At 46.9% G+C, this 12,220-nt stretch overlaps 1 protein-coding gene across 4 annotated transcripts in view; it reads right to left on the minus strand.

Moving 5' to 3' along the window:
• Positions 1–553: 553 nt before the first annotated feature.
• LOC115098813 (sentrin-specific protease 5-like) overlaps positions 554–12,220 on the minus strand; it is a 103,656-nt gene continuing 91,989 nt past the window's right edge. For 3 of the 4 annotated variants that reach the window (XM_029615787.1, XM_029615789.1, XM_029615790.1), the window contains 3 exons: positions 2,011–2,094; positions 1,341–1,391; positions 554–1,243 (listed from right to left, as the gene is read on the minus strand). In XM_029615787.1, coding sequence (XP_029471647.1) covers positions 1,133–1,243; positions 1,341–1,391; positions 2,011–2,094 — 246 coding nt within the window. In that variant the 3' untranslated portion in view covers positions 554–1,132. The remainder of the gene's footprint in view (positions 1,244–1,340; positions 1,392–2,010; positions 2,095–12,220) is intronic. The other variant, XM_029615788.1, reaches the window with a different exon arrangement.

Below are 12,220 nucleotides of genomic sequence, written 5' to 3' on the forward strand. Positions count from 1 at the left end.
TGGGGTTGAGTAATTGCAATTAAATTAAAAAGAATTTGTCTTTTAAGTCACTTCACTTTATGAAAATTATCACGCAAAAAACAAAATAATTCACAGGTTGGTGGAGGTTGGTTCGTGATTAAAACCACTACACGTCGCTGGATGCGATGTTACAAAGTTGTATGAAACCTTCCTCACCCTTCCCATAAATTTCCACTGTGATGGTGGATAACATGCATTTATATTACACTCATTAGAATGGTTCTAGAGATTTTTTCTCAGCACAAAGTCTATAACAAGTTTTTCAAAATATTGCAGTGAGGTGATACCTTGTTTTTTTGTTACTCCAAAGTCAGGCACATAAACCCTTTGAAAATTGATCCTTTAAGTTTCCTGGACAAACAAAATACTTGGTTGCATTATAGTTACTCAGAAAAATAACCAACCACTAGTAACACTTTTTACAATGTTGGCCATGCTTTTTTTTTTACTTTGCTTTTACGGGAAAAGGGGGAAAACAAGAAGTTTTTCACAGGGACGTCATGCTATAAAAATAAAACAGATCCTAGCTCCATTTATGATTTTAGAATTTTTTTTTTTTTTTTTTAGCATAGATCAGTCCCTCGGGGCTTCCAGGCCTCTATTTCAATAGCAATCCACGGGACGTGTCCCTTGCCAATACAGTGAGTGGAAAGCAGAATTCATAGCATAAACCCCCATGTCATCAAAAACTAAGATGTTGCATTCAGCCATAACTCAAACCCTCTTTGCATTAATACATCAGAAAAGAAAAAGTTTGGCATCTTTTATATTTAGACAAATTTACACCTGCAGGTCATAATTTCTATCTACATGTCAGAAGGTGCACCAAGTCTAATATAAACTTTTCCCCTTTATTGCATGCTTTTTGCTTAGATGCATGCTTACATAATAAATATTAAATACCAGAAAAACACAAAAAAACTAAGAAAAGGTAAGCAGACACGGGGAACATAGCTGGTTCCAGCTGTTGCAGCAGCATGGCCCAAAAAATAAGAAAGCTGAGGTAAACCTTATAAGCTGCACCTAGCAAATTGAACATGAAAGCAATGGAAGCATTCAGAAATTCAAGTATGCGACGACGAGCTTGAATTCTTTCACAAGTCCAGGAGGGTTAGTCTGTTAGTCGGCATTCACACAGCTCCTTGTAAATCCTCTTCCTTACTCGGGGCATATCATCTTGGGAGAACTGAAAAGGCTGGTCTAAGGCGAGGCACTTGCAGTACTAAGAAACAAGAAGGTGATGGTGGGAACCCAATTTATAAAAGCAGTTTCATCTATCACTCATTACTGAAGATGAAGTGAGTTCTGTAAAATCTTACCTGGAGCACAAATACTCCACAGTCACTGTCATTTTTCTGTTGTGGAATGCACTTGAAGAAAAGGGAAAAAAGAAGAGAGAGGGGGAAGTGCTCAGTACAGATTCATAACTGCAGTTTCAGTAAGGATTTTCTGATGTGCTGCCATTTTTGGAAACTCACTGAATGAAAAATCATTAGCTCATTAATCACTAATTAACAGAGGCTGTTACTCAAGTTTTATGTTTACATAGTACAATAAAAATATCCTTTATTTCATGGTTTATATTGCGTACTAAACACACTACTGGGGAGACCTTCACACATTAGCAGGTACCTGGCTTCTAAGTCCACAAGTCAAACATATCATATCATATATTATAGTCAACTGTCGACAGCATAGGTTAGAGTGGAGATAAAGCTTTCAAGAGGATTCAGCAGAGCCTGAAACTGCAGTACTCAACCTCAGTGCCACTCACACAGCTACTTCTACTGCAGCAATTATCCAGTGCCCACACAAGCCTCTAGTCTTCCAACATTACTTCAAAATTTCTACACAATTTTTAAGGTCTTAAAGAGCAATATTGAGGGCTTAACATCAGTGAGCTGCAATGTTTAGTCACAAATTAACCCTCATTTCTTCTGTCATAATGCATGAATGATGTGTGCAAGGAATGTAAAGCATTAGTGTTACCTTTGTAACAGCAGTCTGCCAACCCTGAAGGAACTCTGGATGGTTCTTCTCTCTAGCTTCGGTGAGTAAATACTTTCGGATGTTCTGAATGAAAGAAATAAGTAATTTCATGAATTTTCCAGGCCATGTACTAATGTCACAAACACTCTCCTGAAGTAGTGGCAGATGGCCCATTTGATTGCTTTCTATTGCTCCCTGATAAGAGAAGAGATCAAATTCAAATAGGAAAATTGGTTCTTTCCTGTTAATTTTTGTTCCTGTAGTACCATAGATCAGTCCAGACTCCTGGGTTTTGCCTCCCCTCCAGCAGATGGAGACAGAGAAAGTTTTACTGACACTGCCACATAACACGAGGTGCCACCTGCAGTCCCTCGGTATTGATCTGTACCCAAGCCAAAAAATAGAACAAATACCAATACAAAAACTAACACACACCACCTGAACGAGCAGTGGGAAGTGGAAACCTGGAACAGATAACGGCACCCACAAAAACCCGTGTAGGACTAAGAAAAACCTATGCCATTCTTCAGAGTAATTACAACAACAGATTGAGCGGACTCTCCAAATTTCCCTTTCCTCCAGTGGGCGAGACTCTGGACTGATCTGTGATACTACAGGAATAAAAATTAGCAGGTAAGAACCAATTTTCCTTTCCCTGTATGTACCCAGATCAGTCTAGACTCCTGGGGTATACCAAAGCTTCCCTAAACAGGGCAGGACCTTGAGAGTCCCGCTCGAAGCACACTCTCACCAAAAGCCATGGTCTCTGGGGCCTGGACATCCAGTGCGCAAAGATTTTCAAGTAGCTGCTCTACAGATTTCTTGCAGCAAAACTTGCTGACACTCAGCCCAGGAGGCTGCCTAGAACAGGTAGAATGAGCCCTTAAACCCTCTGGGACAGGGTGACCCTGGCAAAATATACGTGGAGCAAATAGCCTGTTTCAACCACTGGACAATTGTGGCTGATGCCTTATGACCCTTTTTTGTATCACTCCATAGCATAAAAATATGATCCGATAAAGTGGAAGTTGTTATTATATCAAGGTATTGCAACAATGCACGCTTCACATCCAAACGTCGCAAACCTTTGGCCTGAGGCGTAGTAGGATCCAAGTTGGGGAAGGACCAGAGCTCCACTGACTGATTTAAGTGGAATGATGGGACTACCTTCGGCAGAAAGGAAGGAACCATCTTCAAGGATACCCCGGAATCCGAAAACCTCAAAAAAGGCTCTCTGCATAACAAGGCCTGAAGCTCCGAAATCCTATGAACCGAACAAATTGCCACCAAGAAACCACCTTCAAAGTGAGATCTTTTATTGTAGCCTGTTTTAAAGGTTCAAACAGAGTTGTACACATGCTTTTAAGGACTATGGTAAGGCTCCAGGAGGGACAAGGATTCTTAACCAGAGGACACGAATGCTTTGCTCCCCGGAGACAGTGCACCACATCTGGATGTGCAGCTAGAGACCCTCCTCCGAACCTTCCCTCGAAGATAGCCCAAAGTCGCCACCTGAACCCTGAGGGAATTAAAGGATAAACTCTTGACCAGGCCATTTTACAGAGGCTTGCATAGGCTCAACACCTTGCTCTGTACACCAGGGCTCAAAAACTCTCCATACCCTCACATAGGCTAAAGGAGGTGGAAGTCTTCCTAGACTGCAAAAGAATAGCCATGACTCCTTCAGAATAACCCTTATTCCATATTCACTCCCTCTCAAAAGCCAAGCCGCTAGACAAAAGTGGCCAGCCTGATCTGAAAATATGGGGCCTTGACGTAGAAGATTTGGCAGATGAGCTAGCTGCTAGTTTTATCAAGTCGGCAAACCAAGGTCTCCTCGGCCACTCCGGCGCTACAAGGATCACGTCGCCTGGATGGACCTCTATGTGTCATAAGACTTTCCCACTAGAGGCCAAGGTGGAAACACATTCAGAAGGACGTATTTTTCGGATAAGGCAGAACTAAGGCATCCATCCCTTCTGATCCCTGTTCCCTTCTTTGAAGAACTGTGAGGCCTTGGCATTGTGGAAAGTTGCCATCAGATCCATGTGAGGCCTGCCCCATCTTAGACTGAGGTGGTATATCGCTTCCTCTTGACAGCTCCCACTTTCTGGGGTCCAGTTGTTGTCAGCTCAGAAAATCTGCTTGCTAGTTGTCCATGCCCCCTATGTGAGAGGCCACTAACAGCGCTAGATGTTGCTCTGCCCAGCTGAGCAGTTCCCGGGCTTCCTGGGCCACCACTCAACTTTTGTGCCACCCTGGCAGTTGATGTAAGCCATCATCATCGCATTGTCCGACAAGACTCTCACCGGTTTCCCCCTCAACAGGGGCAGAAAAGCCTGTAGTGTCAAACGCACCGCTCTCGTCTCTCCATTGATCACTGCCCCTGTACGGACTGGTCCTGAGACACTGCTCCCCATCCAGAGACACTGGCATTGGTGGTAATGATCATCCAAACCGGAACTTCCAGATCCACACCCTGCCTCAACTTGTCAGGAACGAGCCTGGCCGTGACAAACTCCGTAAGAGGAAGCGGCAGGTGAAACTGCTCCGAAAACAAGTCCCAGCGGGATAGTAAAGCCGAATGTAGAGGCCTCATATGATCAAATGCCCATGGAACCAACTCCAAAGTAGAAGCCATAGACCTGAGAACCTGCAAGTAATCCCAAACCTTGGGCACCTGTTTTCCAACAATCCACAAACTTGAGCTTGTAATCTGGAAATCCGCTCTTCGGTGAGAAAAGCCTTCCCCTACCTTGGTATTGAAATGTGCCCCCCCCCAGAAATTCCAAAACCTGTTGGACTATCCATCCCAATGATAGGTTCCGGAGGAGTAAGTCCACTGCCTTCACTTGAATCATCCAGTCGTCCAGATAGAGATGAACCAGGACACTGTCCCTCTGGTGAGCCACAGCCATCACCTTGGTGAAGGTCCTCAGCACCATTGCCAGACTGAATGGAAGGGTGCAAAACTGAAAATGTTCTCCCAGAACCATGAACCTTAGATATCTTTGATGGTACGCTTTGGTCAAATCCAGAGACACCAGGTACTCCCTCCCTTGTGCATAGACACAATCACTGAAAGCAGAGGAACCTTTAGAGTCATGTTCACCCTTTTTAAAACCAGGATTGGGTGAAATGTGCCCTCTTTCTTGGGGACTATGAAGTCCCCAAGAAAGAGGGGACTTTGTATGCTTTTAGTCGTCTTTTATATGCTTTTTACTTTGTATGCCTCTTGTTTTTTTATTTATTCTTTTTATCATTTTTATATTGCAACTGTAATGTTTATTGTTATAACTTTGTACACTGTTAAGATTGTCCCCACAGATTGATGGTTTATAAATCAATGAATAAATAAAATAAATGGAATAGCGGGCTGTCCCTTATTCCTCCAGGGGAACTGGAACAATGGGCTCCCAGCATGCAGAGATGATAGATGGTTTCCTGCACTGTTAACTTCTTTTCCTTGTAAATACACTGGGAGACCATGAACAAGTCTCTTAGTGGGTGAGCAAATTCTAAAGCGTAACCTTGTTCTATCACACTTAAGACCCACTGGTCTGACATGATCTTGACCAACTCCTCGTAGAAAAGAGCCACCAATCCCCTATCACTGGAACCGAGGAATGGACCGGCATCGCCTCACTGAGCAGATTTAGCTCCACCGCCACCCTGGGAGGAGCCAGCTCTCGCCCACGAAAGGACCAATTCCAGGATGTTTGCTTTCCCGAGGATTGCCTTTAGGCACCACCTGAAACTCTTGAGGCCGAAACCGCCTATTCCCTCTAAAGTGAGAGTGTGAAGGAAAAGACACTTTTTCCTTTCGGCTTATCTCAGGCAGTTTATGTCCCTTATTCTCCCTGAGAAGCTTGATCATCTCCTCCATCCTGACCAAAGAGCAACTTCCCTTAAAGGATAACGCTCCCAACTGAGACTTGGATGAAACATCAATCAACCAATTCCTCAACCAGAGGAGTCTTTGGGCCAAAACCACCAACATCATGGTCCCTGGACGAAGTCCTGCCAAGGTCATACAACGCATCAGCTCCACAGGCCACCATAGCTTCCAACTGCTCTGCCTCAGAGTCAGATAAGGACTTGTCTGCTTGCAACTGCTGCACCCAGCGCAGGCCCGCCCTTACCATAAAACTGCTATACACAGCCACCTCAAAGATCTTCTGGAGGTGTACTTCCAGCTTCCTATCCTGAAGGTCCTTCAGAGCTGTAGAATAGTCGTTTTCTTAGTAACAGCTGAAATCAATGCATCCACTTTATTTATTTGTATGCTTTTATATACCGAAGTTTGGCGCAAGGCCTTCACTCTGGTTTACAGGTATAACAACAGTTTACATGAACAGGCAAACGGTTTACAATAATAACTATGGAAGAATGATTTAGTAACTATAACAGCCTACGTTTTAGAGGGTTAACAGTGATGTAATGTAACAGATTGATTATATTTTACAAGTGAAAAACAAACTGAGTACAATGAAACAACTGATTACAATGAAAAATAGCCAATGTATAATGATAAATAGCCAATGTATATTGAAACCAACACTCAAACTAACCCTCCTTCCCCTTCTTTGTAACCAACTAAATATGGCCCTTAGCGACCTTGGGCAAGTCACTTTACCCTCCACAGTCCCAGGTATAAAACTTAGATTGTAAGCCCTTAGGGGATAGGGAAATACCTACAGTACCTGACTGTAAACCGGTGTGATATTTCTAATTGAATGTCCGTATATAAAAATAATAAAATAAGTAAATATATAAATAAATATATAGGGGAGGTAAAAGAAATTGGGTAATGTTAGATTACTTACCTGGTAATCTCCCTTTTCCTTAGTGTAGACAGATGGATTCAAAACAAATGGGTATAGTGTGCTCATGCTAGCAGTTGGAGACGGATCTGACGTCAGCACGGGGTACATATACCCCCACAGGAAGTGAAGCAATTCAGTAATCTTCCTTGCAAAGCTTTATAGCTATATGTGTACTGACCGATCGATTAATCAACAGGATTACCCTGACCAATTGATGGTAGCTGGAGACCGCCAGAGTTCTCAAACCGGAAGGCGTCGACACCCGGCAGGGTGGAAGCCCTATATAAGCAAAACATGGCTTATCGTGAGTCAGCGAATCCCCATGTATACCGGGCAGCCGGGCGGGATGCTGAGTCCATCTGCATACACTAAGTAAAAGGAGATTACCAGGTAAGTAATCTTACATTTCCTAGCGTGTAGCAGATGGACTCAAAACAAATGGGATGTACAAAAGCTACTCCCGGACTGGGCGGGAGGCTGCCCGAGGACCGTGTAGGATCGCCCTCGCAAATGCGGCGTCCTCCCTGGCCTGAACGTCCAGACGGTAGAATCTGGAGAAGGTATGGGGGGGGAGGACCACGTCGCCGCTTTTGCATCTCTCTGCAGGCGACAGCAGCTTAGCTTCTGCCCAAGAGGCTGATTGTGCTCTGGTAGAATGAGCCTTGACCTGTAGAGGTGGTGGTTTTCCTGCCTCTACGTAGGCTGCCTTGATAACTTCTTTAATCCAGCGGCGATGGTCGGCCGCTGGGCCGCTTCTCCTTGCTTCTTCCTGTTGTGCAGGACAAACAGGTGGTCCGTCCTTTCGTACTGCTTCTGACATTTTCCAGGTTATCTGGACAACAGTCTGCTGATGTCGAGATGACGTAGGATTCGACCTTCTTCCGATTTCTTCAACCTTCCATGGTAGGCAAGGATATGGTTTGGTTGAGGTTGAAAGTGTGAGACACTTTGGGGTAAAAAGGATGGAAACTGTACGAAGATGGATGGCCTCTGGAGTGATTCTGAGGAATGGATCACGACAGGATAGTGCTTGTAGCTCTGAGATGCGGCTGTGCTGAACACACAGCCAGCAAGAACACCATCTTCAAGGTCAATAAACGGAGCGACAGGCCTCAAAGGGGCCTGAAGGCTGATCCCGTTAGAAATTCCAACACTAGGTTGAGGTTCCACAAGGGCACTGGCCACTTCAGTGGTGGGCGAATGTACTTGACTCCTTTCAGGAAACGTGAAACGTCTGGGTGCTTGGCAATGGTAGTGCCATCCCTCCTGGGACCGTAGCAAGACAGTGCTGCTACCTGAACCTTGATGGAGCTGAGGGACAAACCCTTCTGAAGTCCCTCCTGCAGGAAGTCCAAAATGATAGGAATCTTTGCGGTATGCGAATTGGTGCTGTGAGAATCGCACCAGGCTTCAAAAATTCTCCAGATCCTGATATATGTTAGTGATGTGGAGAACTTGCATGCTCGGAGGAGTGTATCACTGGCTCCGAAAAAGGCTCCGAAAAAAGGCTCCGAAAAAAATCAGCAGAACCAGGGGTCACGATTTGAAGCTCCAGGGAGGAAGATTCAGAACCAATGTCAGGAAGTATTTCTTCACGGAGAGGGTGGTGGATGCCTGGAATGCCCTTCCGGAGGGAAGTGGTGAAGACCAGAACTGTGAAGGACTTCAAAGGGGCGTGGATAACACTGTGGATCCATTAAAGTCAAGAGGCCGCCAATGAAGAGTGGGTGACTCGCCAGAATGATGGCTACTGCTGGAGACAATACCCTTAGTCAATAAACATACACATGGTTACTGTGACTCCAACATCACTCTAAGATCTCAACAGCAATGAGGAATGTGGAAAAAAGGATTTGCACTCACAATGACGGGAGTAGCTGGCTTGTTACGGCGGTTACTACCCCAAACCAAATATCCAGATTTACTACCTCCACATTCCTCTATCCTGAGCCTTTCAACTAGCTGATCACTCCATTCTATACCTTCACTTTCAATGCATATCCAGGCATAGTTCTCTGCTTCACAGCAGGGGAAAAGAAAAACTGTTACTCACACATCCAGCCAGAGCTCTCTGCTTAAACGGCAGGGGAGAAGAAGAAAAAAGGGTTCGCACTCACAAAGCGGGGAGTAGCTGGCTGTTACGGCGGTTACTACCCAAACCAAATGTACCTGATACTTCACTCTCGACGCATATCCAGCATGGCTCTCTACTTCAACGGCATCGGAGGAAAGACTGATACATCACGAATTTCCAGCATAGCTCTCTGCTTCAACGGCAGGGGAAAAGAAAAACTGATACTTCACGCATATCCAGCATAACTTCAACGCAGGGGAGAAGAAAAAAGGATTCACACTCACAAAGCGGGGAGTAGCTGGCTTGTCACGGCGGGTACTACCCCAAACCAAATGTGCCTGATACTTCACTTTCGATGCATATCCAGCATAGCTCTCTGCTTCAACAGCAGGGGAGAAGATAAACAACCAATAAGGGCTGTATAACATAATCTGGGTAAAAACAAATAAGCATGGGTGTAGCTTGCTTATTGCGGCGGTTACTACTCCTACTACCTCTAACTAATCAAGCTAGATATTTCACTTGGATGCAGCTCCTCCACCGCTCTCTACATTAATGGCGGGGGTGGAAGGGAATTAGAACCAAGAGCTAAGAGAAGCAGATAAGTATGGGAGAAGAAATGAGGGAAGCTTGCTGGGCAGACTGGATGGGCCGTTTGGTCTTCTTCTGCCGTCATTTCTATGTTTCTATGTTTCTATGTTTCTATATCCTCTTTTCTTCAATCTAGCCCTCTCAATGGCCAGACCGTAAGAGAGAATTGAGCTGGATCCTCGTGGAGAATGGGGCCTTGCCGTAGCAGGTCCCGGTATGGAGGCAGAGGAAGAGGATTCCCTGCCAGTAGTCTTCTCATGTCTGCGTACCAGGGTCTTCTTAGCCAGTCCGGGGCCACTAGAAGAACTAGACCTCTGTGTCGCTGAATCCTGTGAACAATGGCGCCCAACAGGGGACATGGAGGAAATGCATATAGTAGGATCCCCTGAGGCCACGGCTGTACCAGGGCATCGATCCCCTGAGCTCGAGGAGCCCGCCTGCGGCTGAAATATCTGGGAACTTGAGCATTGGACCTGTCTGCTAATAGGTCCATGGCTGGCGTCCCCCAGTGATCCACAATTATCTGAAAGGCTGTGGGTGACAGCTGCCATTCTCCCGGGTTAGGCTTTCTCTGCTGAGGAAGTCTGCTGCAGTGTTGTCCTTCCCGGCGATGTGTACGGCGGAGATGTCCTGAAGATTGGCCTCTGCCCAAATCATCAGGGGAGTTATTTCTAGGGACACCTGTTGGCTTCTGGTGCCGCCCTGTCGATTGATGTATGCCACTGTGGTGGCGTTGTCTGACATCACTCTGACCGCTCTGTTGCGAAGTCTGTGGGCAAATCGCAGGCATGCTAGCCTGACTGCCCGTGCCTCTAGTCGGTTGATATTCCACCTTGACTCTTCTCTGGTCCACCGTCCTTGGGTGGTGAGCTCCTCGCAGTGCGCATCCGTTCAGGCTGGCATCTGTGGTGAGCAGAATCCAGGTTGGGGAGGACATTCTTGACCCCCGGCTCAAGTGGCCGGGCCGTAACCACCAGCGTAGTTGATTCTGCACTCTGGCTGGTAGAGGCAGGCGTATGGTGTAGTCCTGTGATCGTGGACTCCATCGAGATAGAAGGGCGCGTTGCAATGGTCTCATATGAGCCCTGCGCCCATGGCACCACCTCCAGAGTGGATGCCATGAGGCCGAGGACTTGTAGATAATCCCGAGCTGTGGGCTGGCTGGCGCTCAGTAGGACCTGCAGATGATTCCGGAGTTTTGACTGTCTCTTGGAGGACAGACTGACCTTGTCTTCTTGGGTGTCGAATTGGACTCCTAGGTATTCCAGCAACTGGGATGGCTGTAGGGAACTCTTCTTTATGTTGACTACCCATCCTAGGCTTTCCAGAAGAGCTATAACTCTGTTGGTTGCCCGGTGACTCTCCTCCGATGACTTTGCCCTGATCAGCCAATCGTCCAGGTAGGGATGGATGAGAATTCCTTCCTTCCTGAGTGCCGCTGCCACTACTACTATTACCTTGGTAAAGATCCGCGGTGCGGTGGCTAACCCGAAGGGTAAAGCCTGGAACTGGAAGTGCTAATTTAGGACTTTGAAGCGTAAATAGCGCTGATGATCCCGATGGATTGGGATATGCAGGTAGGCTTCCGACAGATCTAGGGAGGTGAGAAACTCCCCTGGCTGTACTGAATTTTTGACAGACCGTAGAGTTTCCATGCGAAAGCTGGGGACCCGTAGGTGTCGATTGACTGACTTGAGGTTCAGGACGGGCCTGAAGGTGCCCTCTTTCTTGGGTACTATGAAATAAATGGAATAATGCCCAGAAGTCACCTCTTCCGCAGGTACTGGGATTATGGCTTTCAGGGCCAGGAGCCTCTGTAAGGTCACTTCTAGTGCCACTGTCTTGAGTGGCGAACAAGGAGATTCCACAAACTTGTTCGGGGAAGCCGAAAGAAATGCAGGTAATATCCTTCCCGGATGATGGCGAGGACCCACCTGCGGTAGAAGAGGGTTAGCCTGCCCCCTATGGCTGCTACCCTCGGATGGGTTGGCTGATTGTCATTGTGGGTTACGGCCGGGGCCAGAACCCGGGCCGGTTCTCTTCTTGGTGTGCTTAGCCCGAAAGGGCTGATTCTTGGCCTGAGAACGAGGTGCTTGATAGCGAGACCTGTAAGGGTTGAAGCACTGCAAGTTTCTACCTCTGGATGGTGTGGAAACAGGACGCTGGCTCCTCCTTGACCTTGTCTTCCGGTAGACGGGGTAACGGAGAGAGGCACCCCATTTAGTTAGCCCCAATTCTCAAGGTCGCTGCCGAACAGTAGGGAACCCTTAAAGGGCATTCTTGTGAGTCGAGTTTTGGAGGACGAGTCAGCCGCCCAGTTGCGTAGCCAAAGCTGTCTTCTGGCTGCCACTGAGGAGGACACTCCCTTGGCTGCTGTACGGACGAGGTCGGAGGCTGCGTCTGTGAGAAATGCGAGAGCCGATTCCATGTCTTCTCCCGGGGTGTTGTTTCTTGCCTGTGATAAACAGGAGCGCGTCACCACGGTGCAGCAAGTCGCGATTCGAAGGGACATGGCTGCTACCTCAAGGCTTGTTTCAGAATGGTGTCCATGCGTCGGTCATGCACATCCTTGAGAGCGCTCCCCCCTCCACCGGAATGGTGGTGCGTTTCACGATTGCATTAATTATGGCGTCTACCCTGGGGCACGCCAGCAATTCCTTGGATGTTGGATCTAGAGGGTACATTCCAGACAAGGCCCGACCCCCTTTGAATGAGGCCT

This window comes from Rhinatrema bivittatum, chromosome 9, assembly GCF_901001135.1.
Source record: "Rhinatrema bivittatum chromosome 9, aRhiBiv1.1, whole genome shotgun sequence".
Taxonomy (NCBI): Eukaryota; Metazoa; Chordata; class Amphibia; order Gymnophiona; family Rhinatrematidae; genus Rhinatrema; species Rhinatrema bivittatum.